The sequence below is a fragment of the Coloeus monedula genome (genome assembly GCF_965178545.1).
Source record: "Coloeus monedula genome assembly, chromosome: 16".
Taxonomy (NCBI): domain Eukaryota; kingdom Metazoa; phylum Chordata; class Aves; order Passeriformes; family Corvidae; genus Coloeus; species Coloeus monedula.
In genome coordinates, this window is record NC_138796.1 from 8,220,327 (window position 1) to 8,247,700 (window position 27,374).

The following is a 27,374-nucleotide window of genomic DNA, read 5'->3' on the forward strand; positions in this document are numbered from 1 at the left end:
ATGGCGCCGCCCCGGCCCGTCCTGCACCGCGGCGCCAACATGGCGGCGCCCAGCGAGGGTCGCTCGGGCCGGCGCTCTGCGCCCTTCCCGGGTACCGACAGCGGCTCCTTCTCCTTCCCCTTCGCCGTCCCGCACGGCGCGGGGGGGGAGCCGCCCAAGAAGCCGTGCCGAGCCTGCACGGATTTCAAGAGCTGGCTCCGCGAGCAGAGGAAGCAGACGGCCCCGGGCGGCGCGGTGAGGCGCGGCTTTCCCGCGGGACGGGCGGCGGGAGCCTCCCCTGGAACGCCAGGCGATCCGCAGCCCCTGCAGAGCTCCCTCAGTCCTCCATCCTGCCCCCTCAAGTGGGATGAGGCTGCGTATTCCCTTCAGGGTGTGAAGCAGCCGGGGACAGGGTTCCCCGCAGTGGGAATGGGAAGGGGGTCTCCGTCTTCTTCCCTGGTGCGAGGGGCTCTGCTATTGGCCCCCCTGAGGGTGTGAAAGGGCCTTCGCCTTGTCCCCACTGAGGGTGTGAGGGCGGCTTTGTCATGTTCCGATTGAAGGTGCGAGGGGGGCTCTGCAGTGTCCCCTCAGAAGGTGTGAGAGGAATTCTGCCACGTCTCAGAAAAGATGTGAAGCACCTGTTCCCTCCATCTCACCTTCCCACCCAGCGCAAAAGGGCTGTTTCCCCAACAAGCCCCGGTGTCCCCTCACACCCCTGTGTCCCACTGCAGGATGTGGCGGTTGCGGAGGAGAAGGAGCCCCCTCCAGACTGTCCCTTGGACAGCGAGCAGCTGGGCCGCAGCAGCTGGGCCTTGCTGCACACCATGGCCGCCTACTACCCCGACCGGCCCTCCGGGGAACAGCAGAAGGACATGAGGGACTTCATCAACCTCTTCTCCAAGTTCTACCCCTGTGAGCACTGCGCAGAGGACCTGAGGGAGAGGTGAGTGGCCTCAGCAGGTTTTTTGAGGATGTGGGAGAAAGGTGGGTTTCCTCAGTGGGTTTTTTGAAGATCTGAGGGAAAGGTGAGTGGCCTCAGCAGGTTTTTGTGCTGGAGGGGCTTGCCAGAAGTGCTGGGCTGCAGCAGCTAGTTTGCATATCAGGAACTCTTCCTTCAGTTGGGGTTTGTAGCTACCTGAGCTGGTTTCTTCCATTGTTGCATCAATCGCAGATACAGTTATGCAAAAAACAAACACCTGTCGTCATGCTGTTGGGTTCTGTGCTGCCTCCAAGGCCACCTGAGGCAATTTCAGAGTTTTCTGGTTCAAACTGGGCTTGTGAACAGTTGTGGAATTAGACTGGGACTTAGAATAATTTGGTTTTCAGGAGACAAGTGATCTTCTACCCTCAAAAATGCCCTGTATTGGCATTCTCAGTAGTGGATGCAAAGACTGAAATGGGCTGTGGTGGTTGATCCAATAGAAGGTGTCCCTGCCCATGCCAGGGGATTGGAATGAGGTGACCTTTAAAGTCCATTCCGACCCAAACCATTCCAGGATTCTGTGATAAAGTTTTCTGCTGCTTTCAGTGTCTTTCTCAGAAGTTGCAAATAATTTTCCAGTTGAACGGGCAAAAAAAGTTTGAAACCTAATTATTAACTTAGTAGGCATCACTGGGAAAAATACCTCCTCAATTTCTTAATTTATTCTTTTTTTTACAATTTTAATTCAGTGTTTTGATGAACACTGGTGGTTTTGCTTTTTATCATAGATAAGTTTTGACTCCTGTGTCTTTTCCAGTTGCCAAGACCAGGAAGTGAATGAAACCAACCTGCAGCCAATATAGAGAACTGGTGATAATTATTGATCTCCCTGTGCACTCTCTGGGACTCTGTGCTTGCTTTGGGTATTGAATTTGGTAACTATGAAGAAATAACATTTGTTTCCCCTTTCCTGTTTGCAGATTACGGACAAACCAACCCGATACGAGCACCAGGAGTAACTTCTCCCAGTGGCTGTGTCTCCTCCACAATGATGTGAACAGGAAGCTGGGGAAGCCAGAATTCGACTGCTCCCGGGTGGATGAGCGCTGGAGGGATGGCTGGAAGGACGGGAGCTGTGATTAACCCGGAGTGGTTGCTCTGGGAATCCAGCAGAGCAGTTCAATCCATGTGGAGTCGCTGCAGGGACAGTGGGAGTCAATAACTCTGTTTGTGTGGGACTGATTCAGAGGCGAACCAATGCCAAAAGGAGATTTGAAAATCCTATCCCAGTAATATTTTGATAAATAGTACCAGTAAAGTATTACCTGAGGGGTTGAGGCCTTACATTTGACATGGGAATTGCCAGAAACCTCTGAGATTGAGTCACTGACAAACTCATTTCATTATGACATTTCCTGATTTTGGGGGCATTTGCTTATTTTTGTGTGTGGAATTCATTTTCCCTGAACACAGTGGTGTTCTCTGCTGGCGTTGCCCTGATGTTTTAGAAAATGCATCTGATTAATTGTAATTTTCATTTCTGTTTTTCTCATGGAGAAAACTCATGCTGGGTTTTGTGCCAAGTCTGTACCCCTGGATTTCTCTTTCCAGGATCTCCAACGTTTGTTGTTACTTTTGCATCCAATTCCTTTGATAAAAGTCCTGAGGGCAGGTACATTTAATTTAAATGCTAAAATCATGGACCCCAGATTTCTCAGTTTGGTTTTGTGTTGCAGCTTATCACGTCAGAGGACACTGCAGAAAGGGAAGGGCAAAACAAACTCCTCATCTGAGGAATGGAGCAAAGCATCCATTTAAATATTGAAATGATATTTAAAAATGAAATGCAAATATTTTAAATGGATTGGTAATTTTCTTTAGATCCAGAAGTGATTTGGTGGTAAATGCTATGGAACTACTTATTCTTAAAGCAAATCACCTCTTTGTTTCTGGTGTGAATCTTTGTCGTGAAAAGAGATGGAGAATTTTTGTAATGAAGCATATTCAGCTTTGTTTGGCATATGGTTGTTTCTGAGATGAAATTCCTGATTGGTACTTGCTGGCCTGGTTGATATTCTGATGTTGTTCCAAGCTAAAAATCTCTCTAGAAAATGACTTTACAGGGTCCCTGCAGTGTTTGAGTCCTGCTGAGGACTGTGGTGTGAGCTTTGCCCAGTTTTTATTGCACAGGGACACACAGGAGCCCCTCAGTTTGGTTCCCTCTGTAGGAACTGGGCAGAACCCAGGCTCTGGGTTTTCCTGGCTCAGCTGCATCCCTCTATGAATACCTAAGTGTGAATTCAGATTCCAGGGAAGTAGCACTATAAATACATTTACACCACAATGCATCTAATACATCTCTTTATAAAAGGAGACAGTTGCAAAACAGAGTCAAAAATCATTTCAAGTTCTTCACGTAGGTCGTGATCTCATCCCTTCCTGCACTCCTGGCTGGGAGAAGTTTGCACAAACCCTGACAACAGCAGGTTTTTTTTCTTTCCTTCCGTGTTTCCTGCTGAGGTTTTCTTGCATGTTTTATTGAGCTTCCTTATCTCATGCCCCACAGCACACCTGTGAATTTACCCTTGGAGTTTTTTGCAAGTTTTGACTGGAAATGTTAATGATGCCGCTGTAATTAGAGCAACGGCACCTCTTATCTGAGACTTTGGTCCTCACACCACTGTGTGTGGGGCTTAGTGGTTAGAGAGCCAGTAACACCTTTGAAAACACAATTTAGTATTTTGTGGCACAGGCAAGTCCTTTCAAGTCGGGTCTGTAAAATGAGTATGAGACTTCTATGGACTAATGGTTTCTGAACTTTCTATGTAGTAACATTTCTGAACACAACCCCAAATGAACTGATGAAAGGTACTGCATAAAGAGTGTGACTGAAGGTGTCATTCAGGCTCAGAAAGTTTCCCTATTGCCATGTTGAGGTTCTTAGGACACATAAATCCCAGCTCGTGGCTTTTGTCTTTTGGTAATAGATTCAGTCCCCAAAACAAAGCCCATTGGGGTCCACTGGAGCAGAGAGGATCAACAAAAGGGCTGCAGCCCTTCTTTTTTACAAGTAGGACCCAAATGAGTCAGTTCTGTCAGGACACTTTTAGCAACTGGGGGTGTGGGCAGGCGTTTCCCTGTGGATTTGGTTGTGCTAAAGGAGGAATTTTGTGTTCTTCCATTCCAATCTGCCCTCAACTGTTCTCTGTGACAATTTCCTCGCCTACGGAGCAGATGATATTTCTCCCTCAGTTTCTTCAGTGCAAATGAGCAGGTTGATGAAACATCTGTCTCATCCCTTGTCACCTTCATACTGTCAGGGGACCAGGCTGGGGAGTTGCAGTGCCCTGTGCCAGTCCCAGGATGTGCTGGCCAGGGCTCAGGGACCAGCAGGGACATGGGGAACCTCCCACCACACGTGTCCACTCCCTGAGTGCAGAGAGGGAAGTGAGGATGTATCCAACACATTCTGGTCACTTTGTGTGGTTCAGGGAGGTGGTGTTGGAGTGCAGGAGGAAAAGCCTGTCCTGTCCTGGCAGTGGTAGGGAAAAGCCTTCAAGCTGAAGTCAGTGTCTTTAGCAAGTGCTGCCTAGAAATGAGGCCACCAGCTGGGGCTGCCAGGATGCTTTTAGGGCAGTTTCTATCTTTGCCAAGTGGCCATTTGATAAAATGTGTGCTTGCACTCTGTTCTCTCATGGTTTTGGCTTGGCAGAAGAGCTCTGATTAGTTGTTTCTCAGGCGTAGCCTCATCTCTGTGGACTTGACCACGTGAGGAGTGGGGGGATTTGTTCTGCTGCTGATCTGTACCGTGAGACTTAGTCTTGGGTAAGGAATTTCCATTGGAGGTATTCATACTCATGTACAGAAAACTCTGAATTCTCTACTAAATGCACTTGATTAAATCTAGTTTTAAAAATCTCTGTATTCAAATTATATTTCTTGTTGATGTAAAAATAATACAGCAACCAAGTTCATTCCTGGTTCCAACTGCATGGGATCTTAGGAAAAGGGATCATGCTGTGCTGGTGGGTCTAAATGCTGCATGCCAAGATTCTACTGTTATATATATAAAACAAGATATATATATATATATATATATATATATATATATGTTATAGTTTGGTGGCTCAGGTAAGGTTGTGTGATTCTGTGTTGCTTGATCAGACAAGGTGGGGCTGCTCCTGGTCCTTTCCTGTTGTGCTGTTGAATTGATGCAATTCTCTGTTGGCCCTACAAAAATGCAGGAATTTGTACAGCACGTCCTGTCAGGTCAGACTTTTTTTTTATATGGGGAACAGTGGGAATTTTTATGGCATTCCAGTGATTTTTTGATTTGCTGATAGCGTGAGGGGCAGCATTAGAGTTGGGAGTAGCCCAGCTCTCGCTGATTTGGAGCAGGGTGGCATCACTGAAGGACAGTGTTTGTAATCCCATTTCCTGGAACGGGGAAGCTGCTTCCTCTCCATACAAGGAACCCTTGTGAGGAAGAGCAGAGCCAGGAGCAGGTGCTGCCCAAGGAGCTTGTGGGACCTTGCTCAAGAGCCATTGCTGTGTGACAGGTACCTGACTTACCTTGCAGCTTCCCAAATTCCTCACTGTTTTCATGGACTGGTTTGCATTCGAGCTGTACTTCACTTTTTTCCTTCCTTTTTTTTTTTTATTCCCTCCCCAAATGCAAAGAGCAGGGAACCCTGAGGGAATCATCTGCTCCATGGATGGCAGACAGACTTGCAGATGTTGGCAGAAGCAGCCCTGTGCCTTTGACATTTTTCCAGGGATTAGCTGTTCCTTTGCAGTGCGTTGGGTGTACGCAGGCTCCTGTTTACAGTAGAATTCCCAAGAGCTGCTTTGTTTTCTCGTTTTGTCTTTTGCTTCAGCCTGTTCCAGGCAGTGTGGGAGATTCTTCCTGTTGGAGTTTTATGGGCTTGGAGAGGGGAGAGTTTGGATTTTTTAGGGTTTTTTTTCCCCTCCCTGTGAGCACTGATTTTGTTGGGGTTTCATTCCTGGAATGGCTGCTCAGGGTTTTTGTCTGAAGGATGGAGAGGAGCTGTTCAGTATTTTGTGTAGTCAGGATTTAGCACAGCCAACAAGGTCATGTGAAGTCAGATCTTGATTTTGTAGTGTAATAGGGAAAGTAATAAAACAAGGAAAGCAAACTCCAGGTAATGGCATGGAGACAAATGAGTTAAAATGTAATCCAAGGGGATGAGGGTCAGCCTTGGGACCAGCTGGGGCACTGTTCTGGATCTGTCCCACAGGGAAGTGTAGATGAACACCAAATCCTGATTCCAGGCTGGCCAACGTTCAGTTCAGGTGTTAATCACAGTGCAGGGAGCTGAGGGATGATGGTAGTTGGCCTCTTCTGCAACACTGTGGAACAGAGGTGGTTTGCTGAGGATAAATGGGGTTTGGTGCCCTTCTCTGTGCTGATGCATGTAAAAAAAAGCCCAACTCAGATGGACCTGATTTTGCTGTCAGTTCTGAATCTTTGTAATTGCTCTTAACATTCCCACAAGTAGAATCACAGAATATCCTGAGCTGGAAGGGACCCACAGGGATCATCCAAGTCAACTCCCAAGTCTTGATGAGCCACACCAGCGCTTGCCAAGCTTTGAAACCGTTGTGATCTCCTTGGCATGTGACAGTCCTGCTGAGGGGTGGCTGATCCAGCCCGCAAAGTTCTGCTGGCATTTCTCTGGGCTCAGCATCTGGCATGGGCTGGCACCCCGACGGTGGCACTGGGACCTGCCCAGTTCTGCCCTTGCTTCCCACGGAAAGGTGCCCTCCACTTCCACGTGCTGTGCTCGTGCAGGGTGATGGTTTTCCTCCCGAGCACTCCAAATCCAGAAGCCCTTTCCTGGTCCCAGTTTTCCCTCTCATACAGCACATTGCCGTGATGCTCCTTGGCTTCTGTTTGTGGCTGCCATGTGCTTCCCACGGGGAGCTACCGGGGAAATTCCCTTTACATCTGACCAGCCCAACAGTAGAGGGCAACAGAGGATGTATTTCCACGTATTTCCGTGTATTTCTTTGCATTTCGTTGACTTTTCTGTCTGTTCTCTGGAACAGACTGCTTCAGATACCGAATATTTTACCTCATCCTACTCCCTTTCCTGTGATTTTGAGAGGAGATTTTGGTGCCTTCAGTTACTTTTCAAACTAGTGTGCAAACTTGTTGTATAATTATCTAAACGAGGGATGTGTTATTCCTCTGCCTCCAGCTAAAATCTGCACTTGGAAGCAGAATAAAACTCTGGATGCTGTTTCCAGCATATTTCCTACCTGATCTTCAGCCCATAACTGTTCATATATGGAGATCTTCTGGCTTTTTTTTATTATTATTAACAGATTAAAAAACATGAATTAATTTCACTGGATAACTTTATAACTTGACTTTCTTACACAGGGCTCCTGCACAGACCAGAGGTGGGTACAGGAAACAATACACAGCAGTCATGGACTGCTGAAGGATCCAAGGGATCCAAGTTCCTGGGCATTGTTGTCACCTGCTTTGCTCTGCATGGGAAAAGGTAGGAAGAAATCCCACAGAGTTTCATGGGAGCTTTGCTTTGGGTTAGCAGATCAGTGAGAAAGAAAACAGCTGAGTTAATTTAATGTTTGTCCCATTAGGCAGCTGTTTCATGCAGCCCCTCAAAGCTTCCATGTTCCCAGAACACTAAGCTTTAGTTCTAAGCTCAGGTTCCAGTACTGGATGGAGACTTGCCTTGTGAATTCTGAGTATGGTCAGGAAAAGCTGGGCTTTCCCTGCTTTTTCCATCCACATGTGCATTAAAAAATTGGATTCTGTGACTGTGCCTCATGTTCTGCTGCTTAGATGGGGTAAAAGATATCTGAGGTATAGAAGACAAGGCCCACATGTCCAGAGCATGTGGCTGGAGGCTCTAGAGATCAAAATTCCATTCTTTTTCACTCATGAGCTTCCTGCTAGACCCCAGGTAAGTCACTTCGTCTTCTGCAGCCACACTTCCACTTCTGCAGAAGGGGGGTAAAAATAGCTGTTAGGGCAGCCTTTGCATGTATTTCCTATTTAGATGAAAATCTCTTTCAGGGAGGCTGTTTCAATGTGTTTGTGCTGCACAGGCCTGGGCCTGATAGCGTTCATAGTTATAAAATCCCTCATCTCCATCCATCTCACAAATCTCTTTTCCATTGGGTTCCATCCTGCTCATGAATCTGAGGACCTGTTAGGGCTGTGTTCAGTCAAGAAACAAAGCTTTTCTTATTTTCAGTGTATTTTGGCAGCAAAGCTTGATGTAGCTCAAGTGAGAGCTGTGGAAGATCTTCACATCCACTATGGTTTGAGCTGCCCCATGTCCTTGTCCCTGTCAGCTCTGCTCACCTGTACCACAGCTGCAGGTGACAAGCACCAAAGTCAGCTGTTGGTTGGCACACCCCCAGCACAATGGGACTTGCTGGTGTGTTCCTAAGCAGGCCAGTTTGGGGAACAGCAAGAGACCTTATTCCCCTTTTTCAAGCTCCTCCCTACGTGGGGAGCAGTGGCTGAATCAGATTAGATTCTGGTTTGCCAAAACCCCCAAACTTTTCATGCTGTGAAATATTTGGAGGAGCAGATACCAAGTTCCCTCCTGAGCCGTTGAGGCCACGGCTGCACCACTGAGAGGCGTTTTGAAACCCTTTGGGGTTTGGTTCAGTTTGGGTTTTATGCAAGCACTGAGATACCAACTCCCCTGTTCAAAACCAATGCTACCTCAGCTCACTGAGTTCTGTTATCCCAATCTTCCCTCGGTGATCTCAGTTGGTAAAGTTTTCCACATTTTTTTCTGGCACACTGATCCTGGGTTTATCCGTGTACAGTAAGTGCTGAATCCCACCTGAGAAACGTTTCACAAGTGGATGAACAACCAGCTAATAAATGATTTTCCAGGTGTTTTTGGATCTCTTAGGGTGGAAGGCATGAAGAGCTTTCTAGTGATAGTGGGCTAAGGTATTGCTCATCAGGAAGCCCATTCACTCTGCCACTGGGCCCTATGGACTTCTAAGCTCCTCTCAATATTCCCATCAACTCTCATTTTCCTAATGGCTGAAAGCAGCATCAGCCGAGCTCTAATGAATGGCAAGCAAAGCATTTCAGAGCAACAACTACATGAACATCTGTCAAAGTGTTGCTTCAAGCCTGCTGCCCAGGGAATGTGAAGCACAAGCTGTTTTCCCACCCACGCCCATGCCAGGGCAGGGTCAGACTGCAGGGAGCTGCTGAAGTCGGTGGCTGGAATCCATGTCTGGAGCCCGTCTGGCTCCCTCAGGCCAGGCACTGCCGCCAGGCTGTGTCCTGCACGTTGGAATTGCTTCACTCCAAACACACATTGCTGGAGCTGCTCCCAGAGCAAGGCGGTTTCACATTGCTTTTCCCACCTGGAGCACTCTGTCCAGCTCTGGGGCCCCACGCACAAGGAAGATGTGGATCTGTTGGAGCAAGGTCAGAGGAGGTCACTGATCACGGGGCTGGAGCCCCTCTGCTCTGGAGCCAGGCTGGGAGAGCTGGGGGTGCCCAACCTGGAGAAGAGAAGGCCTTGGAGCCCCTTCCAGTACCTAAAGTGTCCTGATCCCAGCCCTTGGCTGAGTGGGTAGGGCTGACTGGAACAGGTTTTGAAGGAGAAAGCCTCGTATATTATTTCCTCCAGGTTGTCATGTCTCCACACTTAGCCCTGAGAAAACCTGATGGCTTTTTTCTGATAGAGACAAAAGATAAGAAGTTGGCATGACTAGAAGAAGCAGAAAATGAATACAGGTTTCCCACTACCTTTAATTAAACTCGTGTAAAATAAAAACATGAACAGATCTTGGGCAGTTGTGTGTGTGCTGCTCTGTTTGTTTCCTGTCCCTGAAATCCTGTGGGAATGGTAAATGCAGACAAAACTTGTTCAAACTGAACAAATGTTCTGAGAAGTGCCATTTCCAAATGCTGCTGTTCTCCATTTGATAGGGAAAATGTGGAAGGTACAATATTCTTCCCCATTATTGGCTGGCTCTGTGTAGCCGTTGATTTGCAGCAATAGGAAGTGAGACAGAAAGACACTTCGTATGTGGGCTGGAGATACCTCCTGTGCTTTATCTGAGCTGTACCAGGGGAAGAAAACTGGCACCCCATGATGTGGGAAACGATTATATAAACACTGCACACAGCAGAAGTTGGGGGGATGAACCCCAAAGAAAGGGCAAGTTTAGGAGCAGGGATTTCAGTTCAGGCAGTGTCCTGGTCCCTTGTGCTTTGCATTGTCCAAAATATGCCTGTTCCAGGTGGGACAGATGAGCTGGGCAAGACATGTTAGAAAGAGGGAGAAAGAAGTGTCTTTCCCAATGTCATTGGAAAATCAGGAGCAGACCCCAGAGGTCCAGCTGATTCCCTGTGCAGTATCCCTGGAACACACTGCCTCCCTGGCACTGGCCACCCTCGAGCAGCAAGGCAGCCCTTGCCATCACGTGGAACTCTGGGCTGATGGATTTGGGGTGGTTTGTTCCCAGACCATGAAACTGATTTTTGAGGATGCTGAAACAGCTGCTTCTAAACTGCTGAAGCTGATTGAAAATCCCACCTCGGGTAATCCCTTCAAGTTAATTTGGTCTTTGTTCCTGACCTGCAATTCAGGGATGAGCTGGCAATGATGCTCTTGGCACTGGGGTACCATCCCTGGCCAGCTCCATGAGCCATCCTGCCAGCAGAAAGCAGGAGGGACCAACCCGCTGTTCTCTTCGAGGCCATTTCATTTTTGCCTAGTAAAATGTGATGGTTACTGAGCTGGTGACATTGAGGAATGGAGGGCTGGATTCTGCTTTTCCTACTGGGAGTCAGAAATAGACCTGGAGAGATGATGACTCACCTGTAATTGAGAAAATCTGCATGGCATCATCATGAGCTTTAACAGTTAAATCCTGGTCCCAACCTGCCAGAAAGAACAGACTGACAGAGCTGCAAAAGGCCAAAAGGAGCTGGAAACAGGACCCAGCACACAGGAATCCTTCACCCGGTGACTGCATCGTGTGTGAGGGCTGGAACACACCTGGCGCACAGGTACCCCGTGTGCTGTGGCAGTGACACGGTCCCTGCATGGGGAATGGAGCTGCAGGGGCAGTGGGGCGGGACGAGAGCTGTGCTGGGGCCGAGAGAAGCCCCCAGCCCCACAGCCCCCTGCCAGCAGGGCGTGCGTGCTCCTCCTCCCTGCGCCTTTCCCTGCAGCTCCCGTCCGAAGCAGGGATGATGTCAGAGTTGTCATGGAATCGGTATCTATGGAACCGGGATCAGCATCGCGGCGCTGTGAAAACTAACTCAGGAGATGGTCCTGGAGCCGCGGGGGGAACTCCCTCCGCAGTAATCGAGGGTTTCCCTCTAAGGTTCTTTTTCCTCCTTCCTGCTGTCCACGGGGAGGGAGCAGAGATGGGGCTTGGCCTCTTCCCGTCCCAAAGTAGCTCTGGGTGCCTCCTTCCATGCATGAGGGAAGCAAGAGGTCAGCCCCATCCACTTTCACTTCCCTTTTCTTGCACCAGCTGTGGGTGTGCAACAGCAAAGAGCAGCTGCCAAACCTTCCCCTCTGTTCTCTCCACAGCCCCTGGGAGAGCCCTCCCGGCTGCAGGGCCTCTGAGGATCCCCAAAGGGTGACAGCCACTCTTTCTGGGGGTCTGGGCACAGAAGGGGTGTTTATCTTGGGGTCAGTGTCCACAGCAGAGGTGAGCTGAGTAGCGTGGTGACCTCCCCGCGCTCCGGGCCGTGGCATCGCCCTCCTGCCAACAGCCCAGCTACTTAAAGGGCCATAGCACAGGCAGCCTTTGCCATTGCCTGGCGACCCTGGCATAGGATGGTGACCCTTGCAAGGACAGCCCACCTTGCCCATGGCACGCTATCCCCAGAGCAGCATGGTCACTGTAGAATGGTAATTCTTGGAACAGCACAGCGACCCTGGAAATGACAAGGTATCCTGGCTGTACTGTGGTGTCCCCAGCCATAGCACAGTGACCATGGCCATACCATGGTGACCATGGCCACAGCACATTGTCAGTGGCTATCCACAGTTGCCACAGCTGTGCTGGGGTGGCCATGCCCATAGCTCAGCGACGGTCGCCGTCCCACTGTGACAGTGCCCATGCCCACAGCTCGGTGACAGTGGCTGTGCCCACATCCCGGTGGCAGCGGCTGTCGCAGCGCGCAGAGCCCCATCCCTGTGCCGGGGTCTCTGCCCGGGCTCGCTGCGGGGGGAGCGCGCCCCGCGCCGGCCGCGCGCACCTGCCCGTGCCCACCTCCTCTCCCCCCCCACCCGACGGGTGGTTCCTCCCGCCGCCCGCACGCGGCGCTGCGGACGAGCCCACGAGGGAGGGGCGCGGGGGGGGGGGCCGGGTGGGCAGGCGCGCGGCCGGCGCGGGGCGCGCGCGGCGGGGCTCGGCTGGGCGCGGAGCGGGCGCGGGGGAAGATGGAAGGAGCGTCCTTCGGAGCCGGCCGGGCGGGGGGGGCCATCGACCCCGTGGATTTCCTGAAGCAGCCGCAGACCCTCCTCCGGGTGACCACCTGGGTAAGGCGGAACGGCCGCGGAGGCGCGGGGCTGGGCAGCGGCGGTGCGGGGACAGCGCTCGGCGCAGCGGGCAGTGTCCGGGCGATGGGCAGTGTCCGGGCGATGGGCAGTGCAGGGGCGATGGGCAGTGCCGGAGTGATGGGCAGCGCAGGTGCACCGTGCCCGCAGCCGGTGCATCGTGCCCGGTGCCGGTGCGGCGGGTGCTGCCCAGCCCCGCGGGCCGTGCCGGATCCCGGGGGAGCTGGCACCGAGTTTCCTCGGGAATGGGGCAGGGAGCGGCGGGGGGATGCGCCGCTGCCTCTCTCCTGTTCGGTGCTGGAGAATGGGGTTTGGAGCAGGAGGCAGAGGACATTTTCCTGCCTTCCACGCTCCGTGCATGCGTGTGTGTGACAGAAATCCGGGAGCCAGCCCTGCTGCTCCCCGTGCTGCTGAAAGGATGTCAGGTTTGTTGGACGTTTCCCATCGGTGAATTCCCGCCGTGGAGCAGGGAGCAGGAGGTGGAATGGGCTGTGCAGCCGCTCAGGGAAGGCTTTGGTGGTCCGTGACCAGGCAGCACAGGGAGCTGTGCCAGGGTGCTCCTGGGGCCATGGTGCCCGGATGCCCAGGGCTAAGGGCTAATTTGCCTCCCCGAGCCTGGCTTTTTGCTGAGATCGGCCGTGGTAGGTCAGGAATGCCAGGTCCTTCCCAAAACCCCCCGTGGGAAGGGTCTGCCCGGCTCTCACCTGGCTCCAGTGCTTGGCTGGAGGCTGTGGATGAGCCGAGCTGGGCCTGGGGCTTGTCCTTGCCCATGTCACACCTGTGCTGGCTCTGTGTCACCTTTGGCAGTGCTCAATGAGGCAGGGAGCAGAGGAAAGGTGTGAGGAGGAGATGCAGCCCCCCAGCCTCCCTCCTTCCAGCTGCCACAGCCGGTGTGTCCGTGGGGCTCTCCAGGCTGGGATGCCCTGGCCGAGGCCCTGAGCAGCGCAACATGCGGCACACGAACAATTCCAGCTGCAATCACATGCTCAAAGTTAAACCACATGCTGCAGTGTGTGGCTGAATGGGAGCTGATGTCCTTCCCAGGGCTTGGAGAAGGCCCACGACTCCATTGCTGGGGAAGAGCAGGGGCCAGGGATGAATCTGGGGCATCCAGCTTGGTGTGGATGGGGCATTTTGGGCAGGGTTCAGGTGCAGGGCAGCAGTTGTTTCCTAGAAGAAAACTTGGTCTGGATCCTCCCTGAGTGGCAGTGTCAAACTGCAGGCAGTGGTGTTGGGTTTGGGTACACTTAGTTAAATCTGACCCACTGTTGGTGGTGTGTCACCTTGCACCCAGAGGGCTCCCCATCCTTGTTGACAGAAGGGGATTAGACACTGCTGAGAAGCAGGACCAGAATATGGAAGATAGATACAAAATAAAAGTCCCAGCTTAGCAAATATTCCTGTACATATTCACTGTTTTGTTCAGTGGCAAAGTCCCTCATTTCATGGCTCTGTGTTCACAGGGAATCAGTGACAAACAAGTGCTTACAACTACAGAAATGCATCAACTTAACTCCAGACAAGTGCAGGGGCCACCAGTGTAGACAAAGGTGGGATGAGCGTGGTGCTATCCCATAAATGTTTGCAATATTTAGGCTGGCTCCAAAGCCCCCACTGAGCAAAAAGGGAGTTTTTTGCCCTTTTCGGTGAGCTGGGGGTTGGGCTGTGGAAGCTCATGTGGGAGCTCCCTTTGGAACCCTTTTTCCAGGTCTCACATTCGCTGATAGATCTGTGAGGGTTCATCACTGTTCCGGCCTGGGGGTTCAGATCCCCAGCTTGGCTGTTTCAGTCCAGTTACCCGTATCTTAAACCAGTTCAGCATTTATGGCTCCTTTGCAGTGTGAGCTGGGACTGCAGTCAGAGCGAGGTGTGAGGGCATTCCCTTCCCACTGCTGACCCTTGTGCCTGGGTTCCTCCTGAGCTGTTGCTTTGCTGCTCTTGCCAAACCAAACCCGTGCCAGGATGGAGAGCTTGGATGGAGGGAGCAGCCCAAGGCTCTGCTGCCTTTCTTGCTGCTGTCCTGGGTGAGTGTGGCAGTGCTCTGGCACGTGGTGACATCCATGCTGGTGGCTGGGAAGGAGCTCGGACCGATGCTCACCATGCCACTCCCTGGTTCCCAAAGCAAACGGAACCTTCCCAGGCTTCTCTGCTTGCTATCCCAGGGGGGATGAGCTGCCCGTGCCAGCACAAAACAGCCATGGGTGGTTGGTTATTCAGCAAGCCCTGGGCTGAGGAGTGGGGTGGGGCTGAGATCAGGCTTTGGGGTGGGCTTTCTTCACGTGGTTTTCCTTCCTGTGCCTCTGTGGCACCTCTTTGTAGCCGTGGTTAACCTGAGCAGCTGAATCCCACACCAGAGACAAGACCCTTGCTGTGCGTGAGGTTCCCTTGGGAAAAGGAGGGAGCTGCCTGGGATGGGCTGATTTAGGTGGGGGGGGATGGAGAAATCCCACAGGGATTTGGGGTCAGCCCCAGGTGCCTGAAGTGAGTGACTAATCTGGCTGATCGATACTGCTGGGGCTTCCCAGGGAGCCACCACCAAAGGAAGGTCCAGTTCCCTTTTGTGACTCCAGTGGCTGCCTCGGGGACCTTGTGCTGGCAGTAAGGGACTGGCAGGTGAATGGTGACTTAACACAGAAATCCCCAAATGTCAGTGGTGGCCAAAGGGGATTCCTGGTTCTGCCTCCCTCAACAACCTCCCGTTGACAGAGTAATTCTGAGTATCGGAGGGGGAAAAAACTGCTCCTGGCTTGAGCTGTAGAATCAAAAGCTGGAAAGAACCATTTAACAGTTCCTCATTCATCTCTTCCCCCTCTGTCTGATGCAGTTTGTCAGATGAAGATGTGATCGCTCTTGTGGTTTCCTTTTGAGACATTTTTTGCACAGCCAAACAGAGTCGATATTCATGACGGATGCCTGCAGAATCATGAGTTCCTTTCTCTGTGACTGCCTGTGCCAGCCAGACTTTCAAGTGGCCACTCAGCTTTGCAAGGCAATTGTTCGTTTAACATAGGCTTAGGTTTGGCTTTTAAAAGCAGTTTTGGAAAATATTCTGGTAAACTTTTTGAGCAATTCCTGTGATTTCATGCAGAGCATCAGCACAAGTGCAGTGCTGGGTCCCATGAGTGCGCCCTCATCCCATCCCATCCCATCCCATCCCATCCCATCCCATCCCATCCCATCCCTCTGCCTCCCTGGAGGTCAGCAGGAGAAGTGCAAGGAATAAGCTCTGGATGGCTCTTCAGGGGCTTCACTGTCCCCCGAGCACTCCGGGCTCTTAGGGAAGAGCTCCAAGGCTGCTCTGGCGCTTCAGGAGCCCACAGCAATGCTCAGAGTCATTAGCATGATCTGAGCTGCTTCAGACTTTGGTCCTGCCCACTTTTCAGAAGGGTCATCAGATTTCTGTCTTAATTTTCTCCTTCTGCAGGCTATGGATTAAAGGCAGAACTTAAATGTAACATTTTGGTAATGGAATTATAGGGAAGCTTCGCTGCATCTGAGCTTAAAATGGTTCTAAATTGTCATGCTCCTGTCATCTCTGGTTTCAAGCACTGCTGGTGTGCCATGTGCTCAGATTGCAGGACGAGATTAAGAACGTTGAATGGATGCTGTGTCTCAGCCGGCAGCTCTTCCCACATCAGAAAAAGTAATTCAGGAAAAATCAGTCATGTGGTCATCAATACACATCCTCCCAAGCTGATTACTGGTGGACATGGCCCTAAACCTATTACAGCCAGCATCAGACCACCTCTTTCTGTGCCAGAAACCACGCCAGCTCTTCCCTTCGTGGTCTTCTCCATAGTCCTGTGGGAGATCTGGCGGTTCTTAAAGCAGAGCTTTGATCTTCACACCCTCCAATAAATTGTGCAGATCAGTGCTGGAAACTTCCCTGTGACTGACAACTGTAAAGATAAACTGGAGAGGGACCCAGGACCTGATTCCCCAGGATCTGAGCTGGGTGGGTGTTGAGGGAGCCTGGCCCTGTGCCAAGGGTTCCACTCATCCCTGAGCAGGGAATCTGCGCCAGGCCCATGCCCAACACAGCACAGGGGCTTAGTGGGGCTTAGGAAAACACTCAGTGCTAAGCAGGATTTGGCCTGTGCTAATTTGACCTTAATTGTTTTCCCTTCTCGTTTGATGGCCCATCCTTCCCTTGCTGGCTCGAGGAGGGGAGGGAGCTGAGCACGAGGCTTCCTGGAGGGAGTGAGGAATCACCCAGAGCTTGGCTCTCTGCACATGTGGCTTGTGCCCAGCACTGTTGATCAGGAGCCACAGCAGAGGAAATGAGCTCTGGATTATTTTTCCTCGTGCGTTACATTTCCTCAATGCTGACATTAATGGTTGCTTGCGTGTGTAATCAAAGCCAGGTTCTGCAGTCTCCTACAACCCCACACCTTCTGGTGATGTTTTTTATAGGTCCCAAATCCAAGTACAGTGCCTCAGCAGTGGAAACATCTCACCTTAAAATGGCTGACAGCTCACACTGAAGCTCTCAGCTCGTGCTCTCCAGTGTTATTTGCTTTTTGTTTTCCTTGCCTGACTCTGCTCAGGCTGTGAGGTCTCCTGAAGCAAATTTTAGGTGATGGGCTGCAGAAAGCTGAAAGCAACGGGGAGGAAAACTGTGTGTGTGCTGGGGTCCAGCCTGCTGGAGCTCCAGGAGGGAACAGGGATCTGCAGAGCATAGTTCCAGAAGCAAGGGAGGCAGCCTGGCCAGCCAGTGTCCTCCAGATGGCAAAAATGTGCTGGAGAGAGGGCAGCCACAGCTCCCAGCTTTATCCACACCTGAAAGGTGTCTCCATCCTGGGCACATCAGTGTCCCAGTGCCCTGGGCTCCTGCGAGGGCCTGATGGGTCCAGCAGAATTATGGAATCCTCGAATGGTTTGGGTTGGAATGAACCTTAAAGCCCATCCATTCCCACCCCCTGCCATGGGCAGGGACACCTTCCACTATCCCAAGGTGCTCCAAGCCCTGTCCAACCTGGCCTTGGACACTTGCAGGGATGGGGCAGCCACAGCTGCTCTGTGCTAGAGCCTCCCCACTCTCTGAGCAGAGAAGACCTGTCCCATTGTCCTGTCCCACAGAAATGTCACCTGGCCTGGAGAGTTGTCTGCTCTTGCTTGGAAGCAAACTTTAAACTGGTGGAACTGGGCTGCTGGCCTTCATTAACAGGAGAGGTCCCAGTTTGTCCCTGGTTTGGTGGAGCCCCAACTCCCTTTGCATGAGTAGCCCATCTGTGTCCCCACGGGTCTGAGGGCTCCTGGCCCGCGTCGTGCTCCCTCCAGGGTGTGACTGAGGCTCCTTTGTGTGGCTGAAGTGCAGCTCTAAGTGGAAAGGATGGGAGAGGAGAGCTTTCCTCCTTCCCATTCTCCCTGCAGCCGAAGGCAGAGCAGCATTAATGGTCTGTGCTGCTGGAGCTGCTGGAGGTGGGCGCTCCCAGCACTCAGGAACCCGCACACCAGGAGCCCCCAAGTTGCCAGCACATCCCTGTGGAAGCTTTGGCAGGATGCAAGGATGGGGGATGCAGTTTCCCTCTGGGGTGGCTGGGGAGAATCCGGTTTTCTCACTGTGTCTTGCACCGGTTCATCCAGGAGGAGCAGAATTTGTTGCTGGTTGCCTTGGGTTGTTCAGCTGGAAAATGGAAGTGTCCTGTGCAGGCTCCATTGCAAATCCTCTGAGATACTGCTCAGGCCCATAAAATCTCGCTCACAGTGGAAAATCTGACCTTGTGTTTTCTCTTTCAAGTCTGATGAGCTGGTTGGGGGTTTGAGCCACTGTGGTTTGTGGAGGTGATTGGGAAGATGCCCTTGTTTTGCGTGAACTTTAAAAAACACAGGGGGTTTTTTTTCCTGCCCACATTTATTTCATCTTCCCACGTTTTCCTAAAATAAAAGCACTTTTTCATCTATACTTAGAAAGTCAGCACCAAATCTATTCTCATTAAAATGCTTCACCAGCACCAGTGAGTTTTTTAAGAAAAACCATAACATTACAATCCTGGGATGAGGGGGAGAAAACCCATGGAAAGGCACGTTTTGACAGGAATATTCCAGCCAGTGCCGATGTTTTGAGCTCATCTATCAAATGTGTGCACGTGGAATTCCTTGCTACTTTGACCTCCCAAGGAAAAGCTGCGTGTTCCATGTTTTGTACATTGAAATGGGGTTGTGGGGGTCTCATGGTGTTAATTGATAAAACATCCTTTTTTTAAAAGAAAGCATTGACATCGACAGCCCCAGCTGTGCAAAGCTGGTGCAGGCACCACATGCCTGTGCTGTGACGTCCTTAATTGTATTTTTGGGAGCTCACCCTCACCCACCAAAGCTCTGGGCTCCCAGCAGGCTCCCAAAAGCATGGAGAAGGTTGTTAATCCTGGGAGAACTGAGTGGAACTTCTCAGAGAAGCTGAGTACAAGTTTGCTGGCCTGCCAGAGAAGTAATCGCCTGAAATCAGAGGTTCTCAATTATTCATGTTTTCCAGAATCACATAATTTCTTCCAGGGCCTGTTTTATAAATGCTGCTGCTATTTCTGATAGTAAATAACAATTTTGCATTATTTATGAAGAGATTTTTACAACTGCTGATGTTACAGCTGCTGCCAAAGCTCTGGGAAAACTATTAGTGCCATTTGTTGTTGTTTCTTCCTTATACACAGCCCCTCTTGTTGTGAGCACGATGATGGTGATGGTGGTGGTGGTGGGGATGGTGGCGATGATGGTGTTGCTGTGCCATCCCAAGGGCTCCCTGAAGTACAGCACCAGTGAGGAACAGGGTGCAGGTGCCTTGGGGTGACTTGGGTGGCCACTGAGCTCATGGCTGGTGCTCAGGGCTGACCTGAGCCAGGGATGGATGTGGGACAGGACCCTGGGCCATGGTTAAATTCCAAGAGGAGGAAGAGGAGAGAAGATCTGTCCCAGTGTTATGTGCAAGAGTGCTGGAACCTTGGGGGTGGTTTGCTCACCATGGGTTCTGCTTTGTTTCCCCTGCTCTGTGACACAGCTTCCCCGGGAGCTGCAGGAGGTGACACAGGTGACACAGGTGGCTGTGAGAGCCACCAGCTGTGCTTTGTCCTGTGGCTCCTGGGCTGCTGCCCCCATGTCACCTGTCCCTGTCTCATGCCCATCGTGTCATGCTGTTCCTGCAGGTGCAGCAGGAGCCAATCATGCCCTGTTCCTGTCCCCAGCTGCTCCCAGGAGAGCTGGAGGAGCCTCTTATCTCTGCTGCTGCATCCCTGGCCTCCAGCTGTGTCCCGGGAGGCAGCGGGGATGCGTGCAGGGATGCGGGAGCCGGCAGCCAGGGATGAGATCAGAGGTTCCCAGTGTGAGGGAGATGTGCCTGCACACCCTGCTCCCTTCCCTGCTCACAGCCTCTCCCCGGGCTCTGCCGGAGCGGGATCCAGAGCGGATTGTGCTGCATCTAGTCCCACAGCTTCCCTTCCTGCCTCTGGTGCTGGGAGATGAGGGAATTCCTTGGGCATGCCCAGGGTGAGTGGTATCCACTGAGGCAGCCGCTGCCATCCGGCTCCTTCCCTGCCTGCAGGGATGTGACACCCTGTGGTGCCAGCGTGGGGACCTGGGCAGCCCCAGCAGCCCCTGCCCTTGTGTCCCTCTTGGGCCCAAGCCAGGTCACTGGATAATGGATGCAGGAGCTGCATCCTTCAGGCCCTGCTCAACCAGTGAAAAATCACCCTGTTGCTCCCAGGGCAGCCCGTGCCCCTGTGCCCAGGTGAGCTGTTCCCATGTCCCCACACATGTCCTGTGTCCCTTCACCAGCAATCCAGCCCTTCCCTGGCTCAGCCACTCCGTTATCCCCTGTCCCTACCTTCCTTCCCGCTCCACAGGGACGTGAGGGGGTTTGTGGGGCACAGCCTGACAGCAGAGAGCAACACAAGCACAGAGACTCTGCAGGGACCTGCCCCATCTGTTTATTTTTTCCTTCCCCAGCCTGTCTGGAGAACAAGATCCTTAAAATACTCTGCACAGCAAGGCACTGGAAGGCAGGAGGAGGTTCCACCTCACAGAGGAGGAACACCCAGGTACTGGTTGGAAACACCAACCAAACGAGAGCTGGGATGTGTCTCCCAAATGCCACGTTGCCATGGAGTCGACGACGGGATTGAATCCAGTGACGCTGCTGTTGGAAAACAGAGTCAAATGCAAACAGCAGCAAGTTGTGTTCTCTCCTTCCTCCTGCAGATCTTCTCCATCGTGGTGTTCGGCTCCATCGTGAACGAGTGCTACGTGAACAAGGACAGCCAGCACCCCGAGCTGCTCTGCATCTTCAACGAGAATGAGAGTGCCTGCAGCTATGGCATCGCCGTGGGCATCATCGCCTTCTTCGGCTGCATCTTCTTCTTCGTGGTGGACCTGTACTTCCAGCAGATCAGCAGCGTCAAGGACCGCAAACGGGCCGTGCTGCTGGACCTCGGCTTTTCAGGTACCTCTGCTCTGCTCTGCTCTGCTCTGCATGGGTCTGGCTCTTTGAGGTCATTGCTGTGCCCTGCCCCTCCACTCCCGAGTCTTCCCCGCTCCCCCCATGGCCTGACACAACTCGTGTGCCTCGGCTGGGGACAACAGGGCTGGCAGGGGAGTTGTCCCATCCAGCCATGGGCTCAGTGAGCACTGAGGAAGCCCACTGTGGCTGGGGACAGTGGCATGTCCCACTGCAGCTGGAGCTGTTTGCTGAGCCGGGTTTGGTGAGGCCATGCACGGAGGTGAGGCTTGGTGGTCACATCTCAGAGCCCACACAGGGGGTTTCACCCTCCTACATCTCCTGTTCTGGCTCGAGAAAAGCAAAAGTGGTTTCATCAGCTGCCTCGGGTCTGGTTTCACTTTGTGCACGAGTTTGGAGCAGAGCAGAAGTAGCTTCTGTGCAGCTGGGGCTGGGGCTGCCCACGGAGCTGCTGTGCCCTCTTGAGCCCTCGACCTGAGGCTCATCCATGCAGACAGGACCAGGCAGGATGCTCTGGGCTGGGAGGGAACATCCTCTGCTCAGCTGTGGGAGCTGCCTGGCTCCGTTTGCAGCTGCTGTTCTGCATTCCCAGGCTCTGTTAGCAAAGTCTGAAGGTGATTTATCCAGCACAGGTGTTGCTGATGGCTCTCTGTCCCAAATGAAAACATCCATCATCACCTCCCTGCCTTGCCTGTTGTTCAGGCTGTTCTCTCCTCGCTGCAAAGCTCATTTCCATGGTCCTGGAGCACCATCCAGCCCTTGTTAGATAAAATTTACAGCCCCTTCCATGGGGCTCAGTGCCTGAAATCCTCGGATTCAAGCAAAAGGGGGACATCACATCCATCTTCTGGCTGCTGCTGTGTGTCACAGGGCCAGGCTGCTACCCTGCCTCCCTGCCTCACATCCTGACAGCCCTCTGCTCCCTGCCAGGCACATGGGAGCTGGCACTGCTCTCAGACTCTGCCTCCTTTCTCCTTTGTCCCTGTGATGGATCCACTGAGAGGAGAAATGAGACAATCATCAGATCCTGGAATGGTTTGGGTTGGAAGGGACATTAAAGCCCGTTCAGTTCCACCTTCCACTAGACCAGGATGCTCCAAGCCCTGTTAAACTCTTCCAGGGACGGGGCAGCCACAGCTTCTCTGGGCAACCTGTGCCAGGGCCTCCCCACCCTCACAGGGAAGAATTTCGTCCTAAAATGCCTCTGGAACGTAACTGTGAGGTAACACTGGGGCACAGGTGGGGGTTCAGGCAGGGCCACCACACTGAAAACAGCATTTACAGCCTTCTCTTCCAGCTGCTCTTCCAGCTGTTCCCGTAGACAGGCCTTTGCTGGAGGCCAGGCTATGATTAGGGTGGTAACACATCTTCCCCGGTGTTTGCACTCTGTTGTCTGCAGATCCTTAAATGATCATTATCTCCTGGCTCCTGCGGTGCTTCCTGGCGCTCTCCTTTTCCCCGGAGTGCTGGAGGGAGTGGAGCTGCTGCCGTGCCTGATCCAGCTGGAGTTGGGGCTGGCACATGCAACCTCACCACGTCACTGCCAGCTCAGCCCTCTCTGAGGGCTTTTAAAATCCGTGTCAGTTCTCCAAACATCAAACCACACCTGGCTTGTGTTTCTGGAGGTGCTCTCCGTGCCTGACCCCATCTCCTCCATTGGCAGTGATACCTGCCTTGCCCATGGCGCTGGAGGGAATCCTCCTGCTGCCCAGAGATCCAGGCAGAGCTGGTCTGGAGGGGAAAGGCTTCTCTCTGCATCACAAAGCCTCCTGGAAGTGCACATGGGTGGCAGCAGAAGCGATCCCAGCCGTTCCTGGCTGGAGATGCTGATGATTTCAGGCTGAGGAAGGTCAGTGCCTCACCGAGCTCAGTGGTGCAGAGGGATTTGGCAGCTGCAGTACCCAGCGCAGCCGTGCTGGGTCCGGGCTGTGCATGATGTCATTTTAACTCCTGACATCCCGTGGGTGCCACCAGGGCTGGGGTGGCACTGGGGACAGAGTGGCAGCAGGGACTCAGTGGCAGTGTCCTGCCAGGGAGGACGAGCTGTGCTGGGTCGAGTGTTACACACAGGAACAGGTTCACCCTCCACAAACCAGTGCCAGCCCCACGTCCCTTGTGCCAGCCCTGTGCCCCAGAGCTTGTCCCTGAGCATCCTGCTGCTCCCACTGTGTGAATTAACCTTTGGGAGCTGCTCTTGTTTCACCTCTGTGATTTCCACTTCCAAACCACCCCCAGTGGGATTTGAAGCAATGGCTGAGGTCCAAATGTAGGGCTTGGATCTGCTTCCCATCCCAGGGAACAGCTGCTGGTAAAGCCCCCTTGTAACAGCAGGGGAACAGAAAAGATCCCTGTCCTTAAAGGGTGACCTTTAAGGAATAAATCCCAGAGGTCTTGTTTAATGCTGCCAACAAGTCATCATCCTAAAGGGAAGTGAAAATACTTGTGCAGAGACTTGGGTGGGTTTGGTGACAGGATTGGCTGTATTTGGTGAAGTGTCTGTAATTTGGAAGAGGAAACCCTGACTGATCTTCCTGCAAGGGCAGCCTCATGGCCAGGCCTGATGGTTGGGAATTCCCAGGCCCAGCCGTGCAGGAGACAAGGAATGTGTCTTAAACTGCAATTAGGAGCAAATTCGGAATTCAAGGCCTTGAGCCCTGTACCTCCAGCACTGGCTGGGGATGCTCATGTGCATTTTTTATTGTATTTAGGGACAACTGGCAAGATAAATGGGAATAAAGGGGAATAAAGGGGAATAAATGGGAATAAAGGAAGGTTCTTCTCTCCCTGCAGTCAGACAGGGACTGGCAGCCTGGATGATGATCCTTGGGAAGCTGCTGGGCAGCTCAGCATTCCTGACATCCACGTGTGCACTGACACCTGGAATCTGAGGCATCAGGAATGATGGAGAGCCTTAAAACAGCATCATGGGAGGGTCCAGGTGTTGTGCAGCTCTCCTTCCCAGTGCTGGAAAACATCCCTGCTGCTGACCCTGTGTGCTCCTGGCTTTTCCTTGACTGTTCCCTGAGCTCCTTGGCACCAGGCAGTGCTGGTGGCTGGGGATGGAATTAGGGCAGCTGCAGCCATATCTTGCTCAGCCAGCTTTGCTTCCAGGCAGGAATAATCACCAGTGTGCTTCTGCTCAGTTCCACAGGCCCAGAGGGATTCTCTGCAGGGATGAGCAGAGCTCTCACGTGTCATAGAATCACAGAATTACAGAATGGTTTGGGTTAGAAGGGGCATTAAAGCGCATCCAGTGCCACCCTCTGCCCTGGGCAGGGACACCTTCCACTATCCCAGGGTGCTCCAAGCCCTGTCCAGCCTGGCCTTGGACACTCCAGGGATCCAGGGGCAGCCACAGCTTCTCTGGGCACCCTGTGCCAGGGCCTCCCCACCCTTGCAGGGAAGAATTTCTTCCCAATATCCAATGTAAATCCACCCTCCTTCATCTCAAGGCCATTCCCCCTTGTCCTATTATTCAATGCCCTTATGAAAAGTCCCTCTCTAACATGTCCAGGGAGGATGTGCTGTCCCTGGGGGTCTTTGAGATCAAGTTGAGGTGTAGCTGAGCTGAACTTCAGACAGGCAACACACTTGAGATAACCCCACAAGTTTCCTTCCATCTCTGTTTTTGTATCAGCCTCTTTTAATAAGCTCATTTTGGGCCATGGCTCCCAAAATTCCCGTTCCTGTTGGAAACCTGGGTGGTTTGTGCAGCAGCAAAGGGGGGCCTGCAGCAGGGGAGGTGCTGGGCAGGGGCAGCACTGACCAGCTCTGTTCTCCTGCAGGTTTCCTGGCCTTCCTGTGGTTTGTAGCCTTCTGCTTCCTGGCAAACCAGTGGCAGAGGACAACGCTGACCAGGGGGTTCTCGCAGGGCGCCGACGCCGCGCGGGCAGCGATCACCTTCTCCTTCTTCTCCATCATCATCTGGGTGAGCACAGCCCCGGAGCTGAGGGGGCAGAGCAGAAATGAAACCTGCCTGGGGTCAGTGCTGAGCTGGAGGGGGAGTCTGGGATTTGGAGAAGTGAATCCTGGTGGGCAGTGAGCGGCTGTACTGGGGAAGCCTGCGGGCCCTCCACACGTGGAACTGGTGGTTTCTTACCCAGGAAGCATCAGCTCAGTCCCCTCCTGCTGGGGAATTCCAGGCTTCCCTTTCTCCCAGGGCTGGAAAGTTTTGTTCCCATTGAAAACGTGTCACCAGCCACGAGCTGCCCTGATTTCAGGACCTCGTTAGAGCCCCAGGGCGGCTCGTTGGAGGCAGAGAGTCCCCAGGAGCAGATCTCTGCACTGAGCTGGTTTGTGGGATGGCTGGGGGATTTTGGGAGCTCTCAGGCTCATCAGCTCCCTCCTGGGACAAGTTGAACTCGCCCCTCTGCTGTCCACCCGAAGAAGGGGCTTGTAGAAACCCCCTTTGGTCCCATTTTTGGCTCCACACAGGCAGAGCGACTTCAGCCAGGGCTGTGTGAAACCATGGGGCCCACCTGGACCCCACATGAACTCGGGGAGGCTGTGCCACCCCTGGGGGCTCCCGCTCCAGGGGCTGTGTGTGGAGAAGCAGGGATGGCTCTGTGTACCTCCATCCCTCCTGCAGCTTTTCCTGGGCACAGAGCCCCAGGATGTGCCCTGATTCCATATTGCCTTAAAAGAACTGAGCAAAAGCCAGTCCAAGGCTTTTCAGCAGCAAGCCTTGCTCCAGTTCCTCCCCAGTTTAACTGCTCCCTGCTTTATGATTATCCAAATAAATCTCTTTTAATCCCAGCTCTTCCCCATCGTTGGCTGCCACAGGGAAGGGCAGTGGGTGGGATGTTCTCCATCCCATCAGCATCTGCTCCCACCCCGGATGGCCAGGATGGTTGGGAAGCCATCCCTGGCTTCTACGGCATTTTTTAGCCTCCTCAGCCCATCGTTTGCAAACTAATTGAGTTGTTAATGAAGCCTCCTGGAATGAGAGCGAGTGCAGGGCCCTCCCGGCTCTGCCGCCCACATTTCCCACCATTTGCAACCTCAATTCCAGCAACCTGGAAAAGGGTGAAGGAGTCTTGGCAGAACTGACCTATTTTCCTGGCCTGGCACTCGGCAGCTTTCCTTCCCCACAGCAGATGGGTTTATTGGGGCCAGTAGTGCCAGATCTGCACAGCCAGGGCCCCCCACCCCAGGCAGAGCTCTGGGGGTCACCCTGTCCCACAGAAATGGCTTCTGGAGTGTTTGGGTGGGGTTTGGGGCTGGATTAGCTCTTGGGTACAATGGAGTGGGGTGGCAGTTTGCTGGGATGCTGCGATGGGCTCGGTGCTTTGCAGCAACATGGGGGATGTGGGGTCCTGAGGGAACGCAGGGTCCTGGAGGACATGGGATCCTGGGGCAGTGCGAGGTCCTGAGGGGATTGTGGGATCCTGGGAGGTCCTGGGAAGGCATGGGGGCCTGGTGGGATGTGAGGTCCTGAGGGTTTGGGGGATCGTGGGAGGACTTGAGGTCCTGGGGCGGTGTGTGATGCTGGTGAGACACAGGGTCCTGGGGGAACATGGGGTCCTGGGGGGGCTGGGGGGGTTATGGGGGTTCCCCTGAGGGACACGGGGTGCTGTGGGGCTGCAGCCCTGCCCTCTCTGAGCCCGTCCCTCGCTCCCTGCAGGTGGTGCTGGCGCTGCGGGCGCTGCAGCGGTACCGCCTGGGCACGGACATGTCCCTGTTCGCTACCGAGCAGTTCGGCACCGACCCCAGCGCGTCCTACCCCGGCTACCCCGGCGGCAGCGGCGTGGAGAGCACGGAGACCTACCAGAGCCCCCCCTTCACCGAGACCTTAGAGCCCAACCCCAAAGGTTACCAAGTGCCAGCGTACTGAGGGGCTGGGGCGGTGCCACCCCTGCCTGGTCCCAAATGTATCCAGTCCCATTTCCTTGCCGTGGCGAGTCAGTGCCGGGTCCCTTTATTAGCTCGTTGTGCAGTGAATTCTGTACAGTGGTATTGGTTCTTGTCTTACCTGTCCCAGGGTTTCTAAAAGCAGTGTTCCCTCTAAGCCAGGAGGAAGGGAGGTTGGTACCACATCACCTACACGTGGGGAAGGGGAGTAAATGCCCCCTCTGAGCTCTGCTGGGAAAGCCCAGGACACCTTTTCCTCTTAGAAAGCATCAGCTGAGGAATTATTATCTCGTTCTTCCAGAGCTAACACAGAATCCATTGAGGGTGGGTGGGCAGTGGGCAGAGCTGCCCCGTCTGCTCCTGCTGCGGAGCTTCCAGTCCAGGTTCCACGGAAAGTGCCAAATTCACAGGGAAATCAGTGGTGTCTGTGTTACTTTTCTTTGTATATATTTGCTGTACAAAACAAACATCCAAACAGGTGTTTCAAAACTTGGTTTAGAGGCACAGGGGGGGCACAGCAGGCTGGGATTGGGATCAGCATTCAGATTGCTTCTACACTTCAACGAGTTCTGGTTGAGGATTAAAAAATTCGCTGTTTGAAAGTGGAAACCAGTTCAGC

At 53.0% G+C, this 27,374-nt stretch overlaps 2 protein-coding genes across 2 annotated transcripts; both read left to right on the plus strand.

Moving 5' to 3' along the window:
- GFER (growth factor, augmenter of liver regeneration) lies at positions 1 to 4,788 on the plus strand (the record flags this gene model as incomplete). The annotated part of the gene is made up of 3 exons (XM_082292484.1): positions 1 to 234; positions 711 to 922; positions 1,882 to 4,788. The coding sequence occupies 3 exons, from the start codon at positions 1 to 3 to the stop codon at positions 2,042 to 2,044; spliced, it is 609 nt and encodes a 202-aa protein (XP_082148610.1). The 3' UTR covers positions 2,045 to 4,788.
- Positions 4,789 to 12,342: 7,554 nt separating this feature from the next.
- Positions 12,343 to 26,738, plus strand: SYNGR3 (synaptogyrin 3; the record flags this gene model as incomplete). Its single annotated transcript, XM_082292284.1, has 4 exons — positions 12,343 to 12,441; positions 20,650 to 20,890; positions 24,691 to 24,833; positions 26,529 to 26,738. The coding sequence occupies 4 exons, from the start codon at positions 12,343 to 12,345 to the stop codon at positions 26,736 to 26,738; spliced, it is 693 nt and encodes a 230-aa protein (XP_082148410.1).
- Between the last annotated feature and the right edge of the window lie 636 nt (positions 26,739 to 27,374).